General features: G+C 41.4%; 2 protein-coding genes across 3 annotated transcripts; one reads left to right on the forward strand and one right to left on the reverse strand.

Moving 5' to 3' along the window:
* Positions 1-251: 251 nt before the first annotated feature.
* Positions 252-6147, reverse strand: HNRNPH2 (heterogeneous nuclear ribonucleoprotein H2). 2 transcript variants are annotated; one of them, XM_055565050.1, is made up of 2 exons: positions 6010-6147; positions 252-2511 (listed from the first exon to the last, which is right to left on the reverse strand). In XM_055565050.1, the coding sequence occupies exon 2, from the start codon at positions 2456-2458 to the stop codon at positions 1109-1111; it is 1350 nt and encodes a 449-aa protein (XP_055421025.1). In that variant the 5' UTR covers positions 2459-2511; positions 6010-6147; the 3' UTR covers positions 252-1108. The 2 variants fall into 2 exon arrangements, with proteins under 2 accessions (XP_055421025.1, XP_055421024.1); XM_055565049.1 differs by having other exon boundaries at positions 5998-6137.
* A 120-nt stretch (positions 6148-6267) lies between these two features.
* On the forward strand, positions 6268-20768 carry GLA (galactosidase alpha). Its single transcript, XM_055565051.1, has 7 exons — positions 6268-6649; positions 12785-12959; positions 13988-14165; positions 14726-14817; positions 16237-16398; positions 16894-17091; positions 17443-20768. The coding sequence occupies exons 1-7, from the start codon at positions 6441-6443 to the stop codon at positions 17746-17748; spliced, it is 1320 nt and encodes a 439-aa protein (XP_055421026.1). The 5' UTR covers positions 6268-6440; the 3' UTR covers positions 17749-20768.
* The last annotated feature ends 1328 nt before the right edge of the window (positions 20769-22096 follow it).

Genomic DNA, 22096 nt, shown 5'->3' on the forward strand with positions numbered 1-22096 from the left:
GTGGAAACACAAAGTACCATAATCTTTCTGGCAATATAAATCAGAAGTCTCAAAAATGTGTGGACCTTTGACTAAGCAATTTCACTTCTAGGAATATATCTTAGAAATAAATAATGTGCAATGATGTATGTATAAAGATTTGAAGATACATTTATACTAATTAAAATTAAAACCAATTTAAATTCCACCAGCAGAGGACTGTATAAAAGAAATGGCTTCTAAGACAGTAATAAAAATGAAGCTGTACAAGATTTTTCCAGTTTTTAAAAGGAAGATTTATTTAACAAGTTTCACTTAGTACAATACATCTAATGGAAATCACAATACAAGGAAAGATTTAAATCAAAGCCTCAGAATTTCATACAAACAACATGACCAAACTCCTAAAGTATTGGTATTACATCTCAAAATTGTCCCAGAGCTTTTTTAAAAAAAAAATTAAAAGTGTACACTCACGTGCCTTACAGGATATTAAACCAAAAAGCTAGAATTAACAAACATGCCAAATGTTTTCACTTGAAATCGTAGACACAGCTCCTATATTTGAGTTTTTACAGAAAAGCATGTTTCTCAACATGCATCCAAAGTTTTCAATGTATCATGGTATAAGAGCAACATTTAACATAAGTGAAATTGCTTTAACCTAAATACGCTTACTGCTTAAGTACACTCCTATAACATAACTAACTTGAAGAAAGCTGAAAGTTGTTTTAACAGTTATGGTCAATACTGAACTTTGTTATTACATCCTAAGTGAATGTTTCAGTGTTCAAAATTACTGAGCTTGAAGTTTTAAAACAATCCTGACTTCCACTTTACAGTAAGCATGAATTACAAGCCTGTAATGCAAAACTGTTAAACTTAATTTTTGTTTCTTAAAAAAAGAGAAAAAAGAAACAAAGAAAGAGGGAGGGAGGGTAAGAGGGAGGGAAGGAGAAAGGAATGAAAGGAAAAAAAAAAAGGAAGCTAGCTGACCAAGAGTGATCAGAATCAATGATAATTCCCATGTACCAATCATACTGGATATGCCTGACACCATTCCTATTCTAGTTAACTCCCATAAATGCACGGCTGTTATTTCTGTTGTTGTTCGGTACTCCTTCTCTGCCTAAGCGAGGTTTGATTGATAGTCACTGGAGTTTTCCTGCAGAACTTGGTCATATCCACTCATACTACTCTGACCACCATATCCACCTCCGTAACCACCACTCAGCTGCTGACTGGCAGGACCTCCATAACTAGACTGGTTGGATATGCCCATGCCTCCCATCATTTGGCTACCATAAGCTCCACCACTTGCCCCGGCTGTAGAATTCAAAAAGAGTTCTACGTAGCTGTGATCATAGGCTCCCCCACTCGTGCCTGCGGTAGAATTCAAGAAGAGCTCCACGTATCTGTGTTGCATGTTAGCTTTGTCTTTTGCCATAGCTGCCACAGCATCTTCATGAGTAGCAAATTCAACATCTGCCTCACCAGTAACTCTGCCATCAGGTCCAATTTCAATGTGTACTCTCATGGGATTAAGAGGTGAGAAGAAATTGTAAATATCATTCTCAGTGGCTCTGTAAGGTAATCCCCTCATGTGTACACAGTGCCCTGTGGTGCTCTGAAAACTGGACCCACCATCTCCATATCTATGATCAGACATTCCTGAAAAACAGTAATTGAGGTCTCTTCCAAATCTATCAGATCCAAAGCCATATCCATCATTATAGCCACCATAGTCGTCATAGCCTCCATACCCTCCACCATAGGCACCCCTCCTCATCCTTTCAAAACCAGCCCCTCTGCCAATGCTATTATACCCTCTGCCAGCCCCTGGCCTGTCATAGGGACCTGGCCGCTGCATAGCCATGAGCTTTCGAGGGGGGTCATAATGGGTTCGGACTTCAGCTCGGCTACTCTTGAAGATTTCAATGTACCGGTGCCCTATTCTTTCCTTGTGTTTCTTTAAGGCCTTTTCAGCTATCTCCTGCGAAGCAAATTGCACAAAGGCCTCCCCTGTGCTCCGCCCCTGAAAGTCCACCGGCAGTGTCATCCCATTTGGCACAATTTCCAACCCTGAAAAGAACTGAACAATCTCTTCCTTGCTACAGCCAAATGGGAGTCCTCTAAGCCGGACGAAGCCATCATTGGCAGTATCAGGACTATTCGGACCTGTGTGCTTCAACACCCAATCCATTTCAACACTGTTGGACTTGAATACTTCAACATATCTGTGTCCCATGGTTTCTCTGTCCTTCTTCAGAGCCAATTTCACTTCATCTTCAGACTCAAGTTCGACAAATGCTTCACCACTTGGTCTGCCTTCTCTGGTGTAGATGAAACGAATACCTGATGTGCCGTTTTGGATTTTACAATCGGAGAAGAAGCGCATCACTTCATCAGCTGAGCAGGACCAGGGCAGGCCCCTGACCTTCACCACGAACCCCTCCCTGCCTTCTGTGCTCAGCATCATGGTGGCTGTTGAATTCTTGCTGGCAGGTTCGGTTCAATGCAATTTTGGTATAGCTGAAAAAAAATTAAGACTACTGTCATGGAAAAATGTTCATAATATGGTTAAGAGAGAAAAAGAAAACTATTAATAGAAAATTACACTGATAGCTTTTTCTTAAGACACTTGTATATAACAGAAAGACTTCACCAAATTTCTAACTCATTCATTCATTCAACAACTATTTGATACCTATTTTATGTGCTGGATACCATTAATGGTGGCTATTTCTGGGTGGTAAGATTATGGGAACTTTGTTTCAGGGAATGTTTTCTTTGGCTACTTCTGTATGTTCTAAGTTTTCCACATTCATCATATATAAACACAAAGTCAGGAAAGATATACAAAAGATGAAAAGATACACAACATGAATGGCAACTAAATCAGTGAGAGACATCAAGACATAAAAGACAGCTACATCTGATTATATAAAAATGGAAAACTTCATTACATCAAAAGATTAAACATAAAAAACAAACAACAAACAAGGTAACTACAACAAATACATTACTATCTTTATTATATTGAAAAACTCATATAAATTAAAAAAAATCAAGTAAATATTAAGGCCAAAGAGATAAATGGAAAAAAGACACTACAGGGAATTTACATCTTCATTTTACGTTGTTCAGTTGCCAGATCCAGTACCAGGTTCTGGCATATAAGGATCAATAAGCCCAGAAATGACTCATGGTCCTACAGAGGCACTGTACATCTGTACTGAAGACAAAATGGGCAAATAAACATTTCTCTACTATGACATAATTATGGACAGGGTGAAAGGGTGTTATAAAGCAGGGATTGACTGGTCAATTCTATCAGCGTAGAATAGTTAAGTGAAAAGGACTAACCGGCTCAGGGATCCACAAATTCTAAAAATTATGATGGAGCATAAAATAGGAGGAGGCAAGGCAGGAGATACGGCTGGCAAGGTATTCATCCAGGAGGTCTTATCAGACAGACAAGGGCTAGAGGCCTTTTAAGGGTTTTACATGGGGCACTGAGGGGAGGAGAGAGGCAGGGAGGGAGGTAAGGAGAGAGAAGTGAGGGGAGGAAGGAGAAGAAGGAAAGTGAGGGGAGGAGAGTCAAGTAATCAGAACCTTTCAGAAAGATCACCATGGCAACAGTGTGACGCTCAAACAGAGGGGGTGGGGGTGACACTACCAAGAGCAGCTAGAGCTCTGTTAGAGATATGTTAAGGTATTTATATAAGGCAATGGCACTTTTAAAAGGGGGGGGGAGGCAAGATACTTTTTAAAAGGCGGGAGAGGCAAGATAATGATCTATGCATTCAAAGCAGTGGACTCTGGGAGACTTGGTAACAGATTAAATGTATGGGAAATACAGATGTGAAGATACAGAAGAGTCTGGGAAATGTTCAATCCTCATCAATCATCAGAAATACAAGTTAAAACTACAATTAATTGCCATTTTTTATCCATCACCACAGTGAAAGTAAAATAGGAAGGATAAGTTGACACTGATATTCAGGGTTCCCAAATTAGTTTCTAATATACTCCCAGAGCAGTGAAAGTTGATGCAGTATCTCTGGAAAGCAGTTTGGAAATATGTCATGCCTTTTGCTACATGTAACTTCTGGTTATATGCCCTAAGAAGATCTGAAATTCAGACAAAGGTTTATGGAGCTAAATATTTTTTGAAAGATATTTTACTAAGAAAGATGAAATATTACCCACTTTAAAAATTGGAAATCGAATAACATAAGAAGCTACTTATGCTATAATCTTAAGTGACCTAAGATCATAACTGTTTTATAACCACAACTGTGAGAAAGATATATGTTCACATATCCTTCGACCATGCTAGAATTCCTTCCAGGAACCTGGTCAACAGAAATACTCACAAATGTTCACTGTTGCATTGTTAGTGATGGCAGAAAATTAGAAACCTAATTATCCATTAATAGGGGAATGACAGTGAAGTATACTTTAGCCTTAAAACAGAAAGCCATGTAGCTGTATTTTTTTTTTAAATCTTCCCTGACCCTGGAAGATTTCCCAATTAAATTAAATGAAGGAATAATGTACAGTATGAACCTACTTATTTTAAAATATAAGCAGGCACATCTATATGTATGTAAATGCAGAGAAGTTCTGGAAGCACGTAAGTTGTTTTTTGAGAAAAGGAGCACTATAGGGTAGCAAGAATGTAGAGGAATTTCACTTTTTACCCTATATACTTCTAAATAGTTTAATTTTTAAAAATCATTGTAATTGGAATTCTTTTAAAAGTTAGGAAAGTACATGCATGGGGAATTTGCCACATGTTAATAGAGGCTACTCTGAGTAGTAAGTTTATGGTTTTTTCAACTTTTTTCAATTCTTTTGTGCATTCCTAATTTTCTATAGAGAGAAATTTTATTTCAGCAAAAAAAAAAAAAAAAAAACCAGAAAACAAATTAAAATGTTTACTTTTGTGATATTTCGTATAGCAAATTTGATAAAAATTTCTATTTTTGTATGTGTATGGCTTATCTGACATGGTCTGGGAACAGTGGGCCTCTTGGAAAGAAAGTACAAAGTGTACTAACGTCCCTAATACTACACCAAAGATTAAAGTCAACATTCACTAACTCCCTAAGATGTGCCTGGAACAATGCATGTGCAGTGCTGTCTTCCTATAGATCATTTTCAGGTCTGAGTGACAGATTTACACACTGGTTTTTTGCTTGCCTTAACTCTTGGACGACCCATTCCATTTAATGTCCCTACAGCCCTCTAGGCCTTAACATCCCGTGTGGGGACACGGAGGTTCTGCTTCATCACTGTGTCTCCTGGGAAGGCCACGAGGACTCTGTTGCCTGAAGTAGAAACCCGGATTCCATTCGTGAGTTAAGAATTTGTGCATTTATGTGCGTGTTATATACAGACGTTTTACAGACCGAAATGCTGAGTAGTTATCTGCGAGTGATGAATTACGTGTATTTTTTTTTTCAATTTATAGCATACCGTTATTTTTCCAAAGTCCAAAAATTGAACATGTAGCTTGTTAAAAGCCGGAAAAATAAACGTTATTTAAATATTTAATTCAGTAAAAACATTCATTGGGCGCCGCGGTCAGGCACGCAGTATTTGCCTAGATGTGACTCTACAGATCAAATTCGCTTGGTGCCTCTCCCTACAAACAATCAGGCACTGGAAACTGGGTGCCTGAATGGGTGGACTAGCATTCAGACCACTGGACTCAAGATCTGTTTTTCCTAATCCGGGGACGTGGTTTTCCAATGTTTTTCAGCTTACGGTTTCTCTTAAGGGTCCTTTGAGACCCGCCCAGACAGACAGATATACAAAAACACAGACAGTCACGAGCGTCCACCATTTCCCCACCAGGCGCAGCAAAGGCGGCTTCCCGGCACTGAGATGGGGGAAGGGGGAGCGGGGGAGGGGAAAGCAGGAACGAAAAAGGCGGAGGCGGCCCGCGGACCCCGCTTTGGTCTGCATCATCACCACCCCCGGGTCCCCGGTTCCCACCCACACACCAACCTCTAACGATACCGGATAATTTTCCTCTTTCTTCCCTCAAACGGCTTATAGCGAGACGGTAGACGACGACCAGAACTACTTCTGCTCACGTAAGCGATAGGTCACGTGAGGATCTACGTCATGTGAGATCTCGATCACGTGAGCACCGCTAGGCTCTAACCCCGGATCATTAAAGTGCTGCACTTCCTTCTGGTATAAAAATAGGGCGGGTCGACATTCAGAAAGAGAGAGGGTGGTTGGTGGCGGTGCGTCTTCTGTGACTGGTCATTGGTCAGCCTCTGGGGATAACCATCCCAGTTACTGGAGAAACAGTCACGTCACGGCTTAATTACTCACCAGTGATTGGTGATGGGGACCAAAGCGGGTTCTGCGGACCGTCTCCGACTTTTTACCCCCGTAGGTTAAATTTAAAACCCCAGGTGACTCTTGGAAATCTGTGCTGTATGATGACAGCGACGATGAAACCGGTGAGCAGAGTCCTGCGGCTGGGCTGCGTGCTGGCCTTTTGCTTCCAGGCCCTGGTTCCCTACGGGCTCCCTAGGGCTTGGGGCCTGGACAACGGCTTGGCGATGACCCCTACCATGGGCTGGCTGCACTGGGAGCGCTTCATGTGCAACGTGAACTGCCAAGAAGAGCCGGATTCCTGTATCAGGTATCAGAGATATTGGGTACCTTCTTCTCTTCGCCTTTCCATATATTTGCCTGGATGTGTTTGGAAGGATGGAGGGTCTCAGCAAGAAAATTTTGAGCCGGAGGGAGAGCTCCCCTATCACTGCTGCTTTTTTATCCCCAGCAAACTGCCCTGGATGGGGACTAGCTCTAGATTTTCTCCATGGGACCCCTTGGGGTGGGAGTCTGGCCAGCGACCTCTGCTTCTCCACTTCTTTCTGCCTGTTCACCCACCTAAGGTCTTTCTTCATTTACCATCCAGTTGGTTCAGACCCTTATTGAAAGCTACTGCTCTGTCTTTGGAGAAGGCAGTGGCACGCCACTCCAGTACTCTTGCCCGGAAAATCCCATGGATGGAGGAGCCTGGTAGGCTGCAGTCCATGGGGTCGCTAAGAGTCCGACACGACTGAGCGACTTCACTTTCACTTTTCACTTGCATGCATTGGAGAAGGAAATGGCAACCCACTCCAGTGTTCTTGTCTGGAGAATCCCAGGGACGGGGGAGCCTGGTGGGCTGCCGTCTATGGGGTCGCACAGAGTCGGACACGACTGAAGTGACTTAGCAGCAGCAGCTCTGTCTCTGCTGGGACTAGTACTGAGAACAGCTGTGGTGAGTAGGAGAGACAGGACTAAGACGTGTGTCATTTCTTCCCCTTTTGGGGTCACGGGTTCCTTGGCTCTAATTTGAGGGAATTTAGAGAGACCATAGTGTCTCCTAGATCTCCACACCCCATAGCCCTTGGGTATGGCCTCTGGTTGGAAGGTTATGCAGAGGATCTTTAGTGGATAAGACAAGTATTGATCCTATCAGACCCACACATCCTTTGTCTGCAGATTGGGAAAGCAACTCTTACCTCAGGGAACCAACTCTGGTGATCTGCAAAACAGTTCTTATCTCACACAGGTTGACTTTCAACTAGATAACCCATCTGAAGGGTTATTGCACAGTGCAATACCAAACCCCCTCAATTAGGCATATGGAAGGAATGTTCTTATCCCATGCTCATGCTCAGCCCACGTGTCTGACTCTCTGCGAGCCGGTAGACTGAAGCCTGCCAGGCTCCTCTGCCCATGGAATTTTCCATGCAAGAATACTGGAGTGGGGTGCCCTTTCCTCCTCCAGGGGATCTTTCTGACTCAGGGATGTAACCTGCATCTGTTGCGTCTCCTAATTGGCAGGCGGATTCTTTACCATGGCTTCCTAGGTGGCACTAGTGATAAAGAACAGAGACACGGGTTCAATCCCTGGGTCAGAAAGATCCCCTGGAGGAGGAAAGTGCAACCCACTCCAGTATTCTTGCCTGGAGAATCGCATGGACAGAGGAGCTTGTTGGGCTACAGTCCATAGGGTCACGAAGAGTCGGACACGACTGAATGAGGGCACAGGCAAGGAATGTTCTTAGCCTGGAATCTATGGGGAAATTAATGCAAATCTGCAAATGTGAGTATATGTGTTTTTCTGGAGAGAGGATCTTGAGCTTTGTTCAGATTCTCAAATAGATCTCCATCTAGAAAAGGTTAAGAATCACTGATAGATATTGTTTAAAAACATAATAAAGACACCCTTGGTGCAGAGGCCCCTCTATAAGCAGTGGTCATGGTACATCCCAGTGGCCATAAGTTATTCCTTTGAATGTCTTTACAGATGTTGGTCAAACATGACAGAGTTAATTGGCTTTCTAAGTTTCAGACTAAATCCATCATGACCCTGGAGTAAATTACGGCCATCCCATATTTCTTTCTATCTTTTCCTTTTTTTCCTGAGTGGTGGTTGTCTTATTTTTGTATCTGATTATGAAATTAATGCACGATTATGGCAAAAAATGTGGATAGTAAAGAAGAGTATAAAGAAAATAGATTCCCCTCATTTCACCACCCAGAAATAATCATGATTAAAGTGTTAATATGCAACCTTTCCTTTTTTTTCTATGTAAATAAAAACACAAATTTCTTTTTAAAGTGTTTTTCAATAAAAATGAGATTACGTTTATGTCGCGAGCAGTTAACAAGACTCTGAAGTCTGCCTGCCTGGGTTCAAATTCTAGCTTATTATTACTTTGCCAGGTGATCTTGGGCAAACTGATGATCCCTTTGTAAATTGAAGAGTGAGTGCCTGGCACAGAATGGGAGCTTCATAAGTGCAGATTGTATGTATTCGCCATACTTTATTTAAACAATCTCCTGTTCATGACTACTCATCTTCAATTTTTCATTATTATGAACAAAGCTTACTAATAACCACCCTTGTACATCATCTGATTTTTTTCCTTAGAAGTCTAAATCCTGGGTTCAAGGGTATGCTCATTTTGTTTCATATCAAACTGTCCTCCCCCAAAAGTTTTGCAAATGCACCTTCCCAACAACCATGTGGGCTTCTGTGGTGGCTCAGAAGGTAAACAATCTGCCTGCAATGCAGAAGACCTGGGTTTCAATCCCTGGGTTGGGAAGATCCCTCCGGGAAGGGAATGACTACCCACTCCAGTATTCTTGCCTGGAGAATTCCATGGACAGAGGAACCTGGTGGGCTACAGTCCATGGGGTTACAAAGAGGTAGGACTGAATGACTCACACTTGTGTATGAGTTCCTGTTTTCCCCCACAGTCTGGCCAACACTGCATTTTTGTTATTCTTCTGAAATTTGCCAGTCTGGTAGGTGTTTTTATTTTCATTTATTTGATTACTGATAAAGTTGAACATCTTTTAATAAGTTAAATTGGCTGTTTGTTTGCATGATTTCTTTTCTGCGCTGCTTGTTTGTTCATATTTTTCAATTGGAGTGTTTGGGGTTATTTTGTTTACTTTTTGGTTTTTATTTGTTTGGGGTCTACCATAAGTTGTGAATTCAGTGGTTCTTTTTTTTTTTTTGGACAATTTCGCGCAGCTTGTGGGATCTTAGTTCCCCAACCAGAGATCCAACCTAGGCCCTTGGCAGTGAAAGCTCAGAGCCCTAACGACTGGACCACTAAGGAATTCCCAAAACAGTGATTCTTGCTATATGTTGGTTTTGATATTTATGTATCAAACACTAGGTTTTTCCTTTATGATTTCTGTCTCTGGCATCATGCAAAGAAAGTTCTTTCCTATCTGAATATAAAATGGAATACAAAATTTATATTTTCTACTAGCATTTTTATGGGTTTTTTAAGTATTTAAATCTTTAATCCAGCTGGACTTTGTTCTCCTATAAGCAATATTATATTTAATATGTACTAAATTTTATGATATCAAATGGCTTGAAGGATCTCTTTTTTGAACTTTCTCTTTGATTCTATTTATCTGTGTATTCTAATGCTAATAGTACAGCACCAGCTTCATTTATCTTTGGTAGACTATTCATGTATATAACTTTTGAGGTGATGTTTTTGAGTCATGTTGCAAACTTCCTTAAAAAGTCCTTTGGGGATTAGTTAAAGGTTTTAGTAAATGTCTAGAAGTGTACAGGGAGAGTTTGCTTTTTTTTAATACTGAGTTTTCCTATTCAAGAACAAAATAATGTGTCTCCATTTATTCTCATAAATTGGAACATCATCAGTCAGTCAGTTCAGTCGCTCATTTGCGTCCGACTCTTTGTGACCCCATGGACTCCAGCACGCTAGGCCTCCCTGTCCATCACCAACTCCCAAAGTTTACTCAAATTCATGTCCATTGACTGGGTGATGCCATCCAACCATCTCATCCTCTGTCATCCCCTTCTCCTCCCGCCTTCAATCTTTCTCAGCATCAGGGTCTTTTCAAATGAGTCTGTTCTTCGCATCAGGTGGCCAAAGTATTGGAGCTTCAGCTTCAGCATTAGTCCTTCCAATGAATATTCAGGACTGATTTCCTTTAGGATGTACTGGTCGGATCTCCTTGCAGTCCAAGGGACTCTCAAGAGTCTTCTCCAACCCCACAGTTCAAAAGCATCAATTCTTCAGCGCTCAGCTTTCTTTATAGTCCAACTCTCACATCCATACATGACTACTGGAAAAACCATAGCTTTGACTAGACTTTGTTGGCAAAGTAATGTCTCTGCTTTTTCTTTTTTTTTTTTTCTCTGCTTTTTAATATGCTATCTAGGTAGGTCATAGCTTTTCTTCCAGAGCAAGCGTCTTTTAATTTCATGGCTGCAGTCACCATCTGCAGTGATTTTGGAGCCAAAAATAAAGTCTGTCACTGTTTCCACTGTTTCCCTATCTATTTGCCATGAAGTGATGGGACCAGATGCCATGATCTTGGTTTTCTGAACGTTGAGCTTTAAGCCAACTTTTTCACTCTCCTCTTTCACTTTCATCCAGAGGCTGTTTAGGTTTTCTTTGCTTTCTGCCATAAAGGTGGTGTCATCTGCATATTCAGATATTCTGCATATTCAGAGGTTGTTGATATTTCTCCCAGCAATCTTGATTCCATCTTGTGCTTCATCCAGCCCAGCATTTCACATGATGTACTCTGCATGTAAGTTAAATAAGCAAGGTGACAACATACAGCCTTGACGTACTCCTTTTCTGATTTGGAACCAGTCTGTTGTTCCATGTCCAGTTCTAACTGTTGCTTCCTGACCTGCATACAGATTTCTCAGGAGGCAGATCAGGTGGTATGGTATTCCCATCTCTGTAAGAATTTCCCCCAGTTTGTGGTGATCCACACAGTCAAAGGCTTTGGTATAGTCAATAAAGCAGAAGTATTTTTCTGGAACTCTCTTGCTTTTTCCATGATCCAGCAGATGTTGGCAATTTGATTTCTGGTTGCTCTGCCTTTTCTAAATCCAGCTTGAACAACTGCAGGTTCACGGATCACAAACTGTTGAAGCCTGGCTTGGAGGATTCTGAGCATCATTTTGCTGGTGTGTGAGATGAGTGCAACTGTGCTGTAGTTTGAGCATTCTTTGGCATTGGCTTTCTTTGGGACTGGAATGAAAACTGACCTTTTCCAATCCTGTGGCCACTGCTGAGTTTTCCAAATTTACTGGCAAATTGAGTGCAGCACTTTCACAGCATCATCTTTTAGGATTTGAAATAGCTTAACTGGAATTCCATCACCTCCACTAGCTTTGTTCATAGTGATGCTTCCTAAGGCCCACTTGACTTCACATTCCAGGATGTCTGGCTCTAGGTGAGCAATCACAGCATCATGATTATCTGGGTTGTGAAGACCTTTTCTTGTGTAGTTCTTCTGTGTATTTTTGCCACCTCTTCTTAATATCTTCTGCTTCTGTTAGGTCCATACCATTTCTGTCCTTTATTGATCCCATCTTTGCATGAAATGTTCCCTTGTTATCTCTCATTTTCTTTTTTTTTGTATTTTTTTTAATTTTATTTTATTTAACTTTACAATATTGTATTGGTTTTGCCATGTATCAAAATGAATCTGCCACAGGAATACATGTGTTCGCCATCCTGAACCCTCCTCCTTCCTCCCTCCCCGTACCATCCCCCTGGGTCATCCCAGTGCACCAGCCCCAAGCATCCAGTATCATGCATCGAACCTGGACTGGCGACTCGTTTCATATATGATATTATACATATTTCAAATTCTTGAAGAAATCTCTAGTCTTTCCCATTCTATTGTTTTCTTCTATTTCTTTGCATTGATCACTGAGGAAGGCTTTCTTATCTCTCCTTGCTATTCTTTGGAACTCTGCATTCAAATGGGTGTATCTTTCCTTTTCTCCTTTGCCTTTTGCTTCTCTTCTTAGCTATTTGTAAACATCATAGTTTATTCATATGAGCCCTGCACTTAGTTTTAAAATTACTTCTGGGTATTTTAGGTTTTGTCTGTTGGTTTTTTGGTTGCTCTTGTGAATGGTGTCTTTTTCTCTGAATAGGTTATTGTTAATATCTAAAGAAGCTACTGATTATGTTAACTTTGTAGTTTTACTTTACTGAACTGTCGTCTTAGTTCTAATAGCCTTTTCAGTTTCATGTATTTCTCATTCCTCTTTTAATTGTTTGGGGTTCTTAGGGGTAGAAGGGGAAGGCGTGAGAAGAAAAAGGGCCAGTCCATTTTACCCTCATTGGTTGTAATTACTACCAAATTATTACCGGTTGAAAAATAAATTGCAAAACCTTGAGATGCCTAATAAATCGGAGTGCCCAAGCATTTGTCTAATGAATTGTAATGATTCTTGGAATTTGTCTTTCAGCGAGAAGCTCTTCCTGCAGATAGCTGAGATCATGGCCTCAGATGGCTGGAAGGATGTAGGTTATGAGTACCTCTGCATTGATGACTGTTGGATGGCTCCAGAAAGAGATTCAAAAGGCAGACTTCAGGCAGACCCTAAACGCTTTCCTGGTGGGATCCGCCGCCTAGCTGATTATGTGAGTGTATGGGTAATTCTCTTTTTCATTCAGGTGACTATAAGCATTTCTGTACATAATCTTGCTCAAAACACTTGGAAAGTAAAATAGCTGTTACTATCCAAATTGTAAGGCTTATTGGGTGGAATTTTCATCCCATCAGCAGATCTGTGTTTCACAACAGTTCTTGAGGCCCATCTTGGAGAAGTTCTCTTTTTGCTGAAACTACTGAATTCTCTAGGAGAAAAAAGGAACTTGGTTCTTGACATGCGTGCATATATTTCCATATAAATTTTGAGCAGTTATCACAATTGTACTATAGATTACAACTTTAGAAGTAGAAGGAATATGTTCTAGAGATTGTTAAAGAGTAATGGAGCCGAACACTAGTTAAAGGCAGTGAAGACGGATACTGAGTACAATTCAGTACTGTTGTAATAGGGGAAAGAGCCAAGTTCAATCCAGAATACACCAAAGATGAGTGGGGTTTTAAATAGCCAGATTGTGGGGGTCAGTGGATGAACAGTTACTAAGAGAAGATATCAGGAGGAGGGGAAGCAAGCCAAGGACTTAGACATCAAGGGTGGGGCATAAGGAATTTGATCAGATATTAAAAGGTGGAGGGGGGAGGGTGACTTTGCAGGATTCTTACTAAAACTAGACAGGGTAAGCTAAGGTAGAGGCCTGCTTGAGAGGGGGTTTAGAGGTACCTAAGGTTCAGTCAAGGAAAGAGTCTTTGTCCAGATAAATCTATCATTGCCCTGAAAATGTAACTTTTAAGATCCCGTCAAACGAAGATCAGAGCAACTGACAGCTTTCACATCAGTTCTATGCTATTGTTACATGTAGAGTTTGAACTCAGCAGAACTGGGGTCTTTGTTCTTTATCTCCTGACAAACTAATCTGGATGATTTTATGGGCCGGGGGGCAGGGGAAAGCCCCCCAGTATCTACCTGGTGAAGGGTACTGGTCTCTGCCTCCAGCCTGAAGTGGTTCTCTCTATTTCATGATTGCCCTTCTAGCAAGGTGACTCTTTTCTCTCATTTCAGGTTCATAGCAAAGGACTGAAGCTAGGGATTTATGCAGATGTTGGAAATAAAACCTGCGCAGGCTTCCCTGGGAGTTTTGGATACTATGACATTGATGCCCAGACCTTCGCTGAGTGGGGAGTAGATCTGCTAAAATTTGATGGTTGTTACTGTGACAGTATACAACATTTGGCAGAGGGTATGTTTCATCCACAAGATCTAGCCAAGAGCAAAAAGCAGAACTTTGAGGACAAGGTAGCTAAGCATCCAAAGAACTACTCCTCACTTTGGAAATATCCAGTCACGACACTGGAAATAATGATTCTCTGTGTGCCAGAGTTCCTGCCTCTTCTTTCAGCTTGTCCATGCATTTATTCATTGATGCATGTAAAAGCCACATGTGCCTAACCACAGCTAATGGTGTGAACTTTTCATGTAAGAGAGCTCTGAGTTGACTCCAGATAATTGTTAACTCTCTGTCCATCACTGGGAAAAGAATCCCAGATGTCAGGCACAGTCACAGAGAGAAGAACATCTCCCTTCCTGCCCTTCTTCAATATAGCCACCATCCTGCACTCTCTCCTCAGAACAATCCCAGCAGTCTGGGTGGCACTCCACACAGTGTAAGCACAGAACAGTCACCTCTCTGTACTGCTGGTTTAAAATAGAAACGTGGCCCTTCCAGGCAGCTTCTATTAAAAATATACAGTCCCAGCTGGAAATCCCTTTCTTTATTTTACACGTTGTTTTCTCATACAGGTTATAAGCAAATGTCCTTGGCCCTGAACAGGACTGGCAGAAGCATTGTGTATTCCTGTGAGTGGCCCCTTTATGTGTGGCCCATCTTTAAGGTGAGCTAGTGAGCCCAGAATCCAGTAGAGCCTTGCTGATAGATTTTCAGAACTCAAGAGCAAAGGAGACGAAGGTCCCTGTCAAAGTCCAGCCTTACTTAACAGTCTCATCCTGCCATTCCTCCCAGGATCCATCCACTTCTCACCATCCCCACTGCTGTAATTGGAGACTAAGTCGCCATGAACTGAGAAGCCAGTCATCTTTGATTGTTCATTTTTGTCTCACGGTTCACAACCTATCTGCAGCAATCCTTTTAGTACTGCCTACAAAATATATCCTGAATCAGCCCACTTCATTATCATGTTAACCTATTCAATTTCCTTCTATGAGCTTAACATTATATGGAATTATTTGTTGATTTACGTATTGTCTGTCTCCTCCATTAAAATGTAAGCTTCAGGAGGGCAGGGACCTTTTCTGACTTTATCAGTGTATCCCTACCTTATGGTAAGTGGTGAATAATTACTTACAGAATGAATCCGTTACCTCCTTCTAATCTCTGCAAATTTCTCTAACTTCTTTCTAAACATCTTAAACCTCAGATAGCCCACCTGCCTATCTACAAATTTTTATTTCTAATTAAACATAACAAATTATATGCCTGGGATTCAAATTGCCTTATCATCTGCTGGCTGAGTCATGTGTAATTTGGAACTTTTACTTATTAAGATTATTTTAGTTATTTTTTAATTGAAGTATAGTTGATTTGTAGTATCATATTAGGAAATCACTGTATTTTCTTCTGATTATAAAAGTAATACATGTGCATTTTGGAAAAATTTGACCGTGAACTATAGAAAAAATTAAAATCCTCCATAATCCCAATACAGTAGTCCCCCCATCCCACAGTTTTGCTTTCCACAGCTTTGGTTACCAAAGGTCAACCACAGTCCAAAGTATTAAATGGAAAATTCCAGAAATAAACAATTAATAAGTTTTAAATTGCACACATTCTGAGTATTGTGATAAAATCTTACACCATCTCACTCTATCCCACCTGGAACATGAATCATCCTTTTTGTCTGGCATATGCATGCTGTGTACGCTACCCACCCATTGGTACCTGTATAGGAAAAAAAAGTAGTACATATAATAGTACTATCTGTGGTTTCAGGCATCCACTTGGAGTCTTAGAATGCATCCCCCACACATAAGGGGGGACGGCTGCACCTAGTTACTGTTTGCTAAATTTCCAGCAAAAACACTGTTAGAACCATTTTAAGTTATATAGCCTACTTCTGAAGCAAACGTCTTATAATGAAAGTCCATTATATTAATGATAAGGATTTAGCTCTCCTCATAGAGACCTTTAATCTGTAAACTAAGGAAGCTACAAGTGCCTTTTAAAAACATGATTGTTTTCCTATCACAAGAATGTTAGTAGAAAGTAAACAGAAGAGTTCTCTCTGTTTTCACAGCCCAATTACACAGAAATCCGAGAGTACTGCAATCACTGGAGAAATTTTGCTGACATTTATGATTCTTGGGAAAGTATAAGGAAAACCTTGGACTGGACATCTTCTAACCAGAAGATAATTGTTCCTGTTGCAGGACCAGGAGGTTGGAATGACCCAGATATGGTAAGAACCTGAGCCCTCTGGTTCAAGCTCCTCAGGTGGACCTGTTTCCTTCCTACTTGACACCCAGGATAAATCAGAAGGGAGAAGTTCCTGGGAGGAGGCTTTATGTGAGAGTAATCAGAGCAGGATGCCCTGGAAGGTGACTTGTCTTTATGCTGCTGCCGCTGCTGCTAAGTCGCTTCAGTCGTGTCCGACTCTGTGCAACCTCATAGACGGCAGCCCACCAGGCTCCCCCATCCCTGGGATTCTCCAGGCAAGAACACTGGAGTGGGTTGCCATTTCCTTTTCCAATGCATGAAAGTGAAAAGTGAAAGTGAAGTCGCTCAGTCGTGTCCGACTCTTAGCGACCCCATGGACTGCAGCCCACCAGGCTCCTCCATCCATGGGATTTTCCAAGCAAGAGTACTGGAGTGGGCTGCCATTGCCTTCTCTGTGTCTAGGTAACTTTAAGAATGTTTTATCTCCCTTGAATTCTTACTTCATTCTTTGTCCCAGTTGGTGATTGGCAACTTTGGCCTCAGCCGGGATCAGCAAATAACTCAGATGGCCCTCTGGGCTATCATGGCGGCTCCGTTACTCATGTCCAATGATCTCCGACACATCAGCCCTGAAGCCAAAGCCCTTCTTCAGGATAAGGATGTAATTGCCATCAACCAGGACCGCTTAGGCAAGCAGGGTTACTGGCTTAGAAAGGTATAGTAAATAATGTTCTATGGGAGAAAGTAGGAATTGGCCAGGAACATCTTCTCTTGCTTTATCATTTACAATTCATCCAAATGTTTATTTGGGGTGTGTATTTTAAGATGGTTTAATACTCAAGTACCAAGTTTGTCTTGGACTGAAATGTGTTACTTTATGGAGGATATGCACTGATCTTTTAAGAAGGCATTTTTTAATCTTGATATCATAATCGGTAATGAGGCTCCTTTGTGCTACTTTTCTCTAGAAGTGCTCGATAATTCTAAGACATAATGCCACAAATAATATGGCAGCTTATTGCTAGTTACCAAACTATCACAACTCTTTTCCTGGCTTGCTTTTCAGGAGGACAACTTTGAGATGTGGGAACGCCCTCTCTTGAACTTAGCATGGGCTGTGGCTATAGTAAACCTGCAGGAGATTGGTGGACCTCGTTCTTACACCATCTCTGTTACTTCCTTGGGTCGAGGACTGGCCTGCAATCCCAACTGCCTGATCACAGAGCTCCTGCCTGAGAAGAGGAAGCTTGGGATTTATGAATGGACTTCAAGTTTAAAAACTCAAATAAATCCCACAGGCACGGTTTTGCTTAGGCTAGAAACAACAAGCTCAGCTCAGTTCAGTCACTCAGTTGTGTCTGACTTTTTGTGATCCCATGGACTGCAGCATGCCAGGCTTCCCTGTCCATCACCAACTCCAGGAGCTTACTCAAACTCATGTCCATTGAGTGGGTGATACCATCCAACCATCTCATCCTCTGTCGTCCCCTTCTCCTCTCTCCTCAATCTTTCCTAGCATCAGGGTCTTTTCCAATGAGTCAGCTCTTCGCATCAGGTGGCCAAAGTATTGGAGCTTCAGCATCAGTCTTTCCAATGAATATTCAGGACTGATTTCCTTTAGGATGTACTGGTTGGATCTCCTTGCAGTCCAAGGGACTCTCAAGAGTCTTCTCCAACCCCACAGTTCAAAAGCATCAATTCTTCAGCGCTCAGCTTTCTTTATATTCCAACTCTCACATCCATACATGACTACTGGAAAAACCACAGCTCTGACTAGACTTCGTTGGCAAAGTAATGTCTCTGCTTTTTAATATGCTATCTAGGTTGGTCATAGCTTTTCTTCCAGAGCAAGTGTCTTTTAATTTCATGGCTGCAGTCACCATCTGCAGTGATTTTGGAGCCCCCCAAAATAAAAGTCTGTCACTGTTTCCATTGTTTCCCCATCTATTTGCCATGAGGTGATGGGACCAGATGCCATCTTAGTTTTCTGAATGTTGAGTTTTAAGCCAACTTTTTCACTCTCCTCTTTCACTTTCATCCAGGGGCTCTTCAGGTTTTTTTTGCTTTCTGCCATAAGGGTAGTGTCATCTGCATATCTGAGGTTATTGATATTTCTCCCAGCAATCTTGATTCCAGTTTATGCTTCATCCAGCCCAGCGTTTCTCATGATGTACTCATGCATATAAGTTAAATAAGCAAGGTGACAACATACAGCCTTGACGTACTCCTTTCCCAATTTGGGACCAGTCTGTTGTTCCATGTCTAGTTCTAACTGTTGCTTCTTGACCTGCATACAGATTTCTCAGGAGGCAGATCAGATGGTCAGGTATTCCCATCTCTTTCAGAATTTTCCACAGTTTATTGTGATCCACACAGTCAAAGGCTTGGTATAGTCAATAGAACAGAAGTAGATGTTTTTCTGGAACTCCCTTGCTTTTCTGATGATCCAGCAGATGTTGGCAATTTGATCTCTGGTTGCTCTAGCTTTTCTAAATCCAGCTTGAACACCTGGAAGTTCATGGTTCACATACTGTTGAAGCCTGGCTTGGAGGATTTTGAGCATCATTTTGCTGGCATGTGAGATGAGTGCAACTGTGCTGTAGTTTGAACATTCTTTGGCATTGGCTTTCTTTGGGATTGGAATGAAAACTGACCTTTTCCAGTCCTGTGGCCACTGCTGAGTTTTTCACATTTGCTGGCAAATTGAGTGCAGCACTTTCACAGCATCATCTTTTAGGATTTGAAATAGCTCAACTGGAATTCCATCACCTCCACTAGCTTTGTTCGTAGTGTTGCTTCCTAAGGCCCTGTTGACTTCTCATTCCAGGATGTCTGGCTCTAGGTGAGTGATTACATCATCATGATTATCTGGGTCGTGAAGATCTTTTTTGTATAGTTCTTCTGTGTATTCTTGCCACCTCTTCTTAATATCTTCTGCTTCTGTTAGGTCCATACCATTTCTGTCCTTTATTGTGCCCATCTTTGAATGAAATGTTCCCTTTGTATCTCTAATTTTCTTGAAGAGATCTCTAGTCTTTCCCATTCTCTTGTTTTCCTCTATTTCTTTGCATTGATCGCTGAGGAAGGCTTTATCTCTCCTTGCTATTCTTTGGAATTTTGCATTCAATTGGGTATATCTTTCCTTTTCTCCTTTGCCTTTAGCTTCTTTTCTTTTCTCAGATATTTGTAAGTCCTCCTTAGACAACCATTTTGCTTTTTATGTTTCTTTTTCTTGGAGATGGTCTTGATCACTGCCTCCTGTACAATATCACAAACCTCCATCCATACTTCTTCTGGCACTCTATCAGGTATAATCCCTTGAATCTATTTGTCAATTCCACTGTATAATTGTAAAAAATTTGATTTAGGTCATACCTGAATGGTCTAGTGGTTTTCCTTACTTTCTTCAACTTAAGTCTAAATTTGTCAATAAGGTGTTCATGATCTGAGCCAGTCAGCTCCCGTCTTGTTTTTGCTGACTGTATAGAGCCTCTCCATCTTTGGCTGTAAAGAATATAATCAGTCTGATTTCTGTACTGACCATCTGGTTATGTCCATGTGTAGAGTCTTTTCTTGTGTTGTTGGAAGAGGGTGTTTGTTATGACCAGTGTGTTCTCTTGGCAAAACTGTTGGCCTTTGCCCTGCTTCATTCTGTAAGGCCAAATTTGCCTGTTACTCCAGGTATCTCTTGACTTCCTACTTTTGCATTCCAGTCCCATATAATGAAAGGGACATCTTTTGGGTGTGTTAATTCTAGGTGGTCTTGTAGGTCTTCGTAGAACCATTCAACTTCAGCCTCTTCAGCATTGTTGGTTGGGGCACAGACTTGGATTATTACTGTGATATTGAATGGTTTGCCTTGGAAATGAACAGAGGTCATTCTGTCCTTTTTGAGATTGCAAGCTAGACTGCATTAAAAAGCTTCCTTTACAAGTGACCACCCTGCTTTGGTCCATCTTCAGCTGTTTTTATTTCCTTGAGTAAGATTTTCCACATTTGAGCCATCTGAAAACATTTTGGGGAAAAGCCTTTGAACCAGATATAAATAGCTGAGAAAGAATAGCTTAGTAATAAGTAAAATAATAATTAACAGACATACCTCATTTTGTTGTATTGAACAAATACTGTGGGGGTTTGGGTTTTTTTTTGTTTTTGTTTTTCACAAGTTTAAAGTTTGTGGCAACCCTGCGTCTGTCACAAGTCTGTCAACCCTGTTTTTCCAACAGCATTTACTCACTTCATGTCTCTGTGTCACATTTTGGTAATTCCCGCAATATTTCAACCTTTTTCACTATTATTGTATTTATCATGGTGATTGTGATTTACTATGGCAAAAAATATTGACTCACTGAAGATTTAGATGCTAGCTAGCAATAAAGTATTTTTAATGCATCCGTTGTTTTACGCATGATATTGCTAATATTTAATAATTACAGTATAAATGTTAAGTTCTATATGCACTGGAAAACCAAAAAACTGGTGACTACCTTTTTATCTGTTGCCTGTATTGGAACTACAGACCAGGCACTATTCTAGATGCACAAGGTGTACTGACCTCACAGCAACCCTGATGCAGGTGCTTAATCACTGTAAATTACAGCCAGGAATTTAAACCAAGGCTGGTGGCTCAACTGGTGAAGAATCCACCTACAATGCGGGGAGACCCCAGTTCAATTCCTGGGTCGGAAGATCCCCTGGGGAAGGGATATGCTGCCCACTCCAGCATTCTTGGACTTCCCAGGTGGCTCAGCTGGTAAAGAATCCACCTGCAGTGCAGGAGACCTGGGTTCAATCCCTGGGCTGGGAAGATCTCCTGGAGAAGGGAACAGCTATCCACTCCAGTACTCTGGCCTGGAGAACCCCATGGACTGTATAGTCCACGGAGTGCCAAAATGGACACAACTGAGCGACTTTCACTTTTTAACCCTTACACCGCTACTTACTTGGATGACACTAATTTTTAGCCTAAAGGCCAGTACTTTGGCCACCTGATGCAAAGAAAGAGCCAACTCATTGGAAAATACCCTGACGCTGGGAAAGACTGAAGGCAGGAGAAGGGGGCGATAGAGGATGAGATGGTAGGATGGCATCACCAACTCAATGGACATGAGTTTGAGCAAACTCTGGGAATAGTGAAGGGCAGGGAAACCTGGCATGCTGCAGTCCATGGGGTCGCAGGGTCAGACACAACTGAGTGATTGAAATGAACTGAAAGGGAATATAAAAAGAAAACTACTTTCTCAGTTGAAGGGAAAAAAAAAAAACCTAGCAGGAATACCCTTCATAATGGATGATTTAGAGGCAACCCATGCATGTGTACTCATTTGCTTCAGTTATGTACTACTCTTTGCAACCCTGTGGACTGTACCCCACCAGGCTCCTCTCCTTGGGATTCTCCAGGCAAGAATACTGGAATGGGTTGCTATGCCCTCCTCCAGGGGATACTCCCATCCCAAGGATCGAACCAGTGTCTGTCTCCTGCAAAGGTGGGTTCTTTACCACTCACTATGCCATCTGGGAGGCAATCCAACAGACCACATTAATGAATTTTTATGGAAGAATCTTGTCAGGAAACACCCCTACACACACACTTAACTTTCTAAATCTAGAAACAGTTTTTATAATCTAGGTCCAACAAATGCAAATGGCTTGCTTTCACCAACAACAGTTGGTACATTATGACCTAAAATACCAAACATCTGGACAGAAGACCTCCTCCA

The sequence above is a fragment of the Bubalus kerabau genome, chromosome X (assembly GCF_029407905.1).
Source record: "Bubalus kerabau isolate K-KA32 ecotype Philippines breed swamp buffalo chromosome X, PCC_UOA_SB_1v2, whole genome shotgun sequence".
NCBI classification, from domain to species: domain Eukaryota; kingdom Metazoa; phylum Chordata; class Mammalia; order Artiodactyla; family Bovidae; genus Bubalus; species Bubalus kerabau.

Excerpts from the sequence above, each read along its gene's own strand:
- HNRNPH2 (XM_055565050.1), bottom strand. The coding sequence starts at position 2,458 with ATGATGCTGAGCACAGAAGGCAGGGAGGGGTTCGTGGTGAAGGTCAGG.
- GLA (XM_055565051.1), top strand. The coding sequence starts at position 6,441 with ATGATGACAGCGACGATGAAACCGGTGAGCAGAGTCCTGCGGCTGGGC. Across the intron at positions 14,818-16,236 it reads ATGTGTGGCCCATCTTTAAG|CCCAATTACACAGAAATCCG; the intron begins GTGAGCTAGTGA and ends CTGTTTTCACAG. Across the intron at positions 16,399-16,893 it reads GTTGGAATGACCCAGATATG|TTGGTGATTGGCAACTTTGG; the intron begins GTAAGAACCTGA and ends TCTTTGTCCCAG.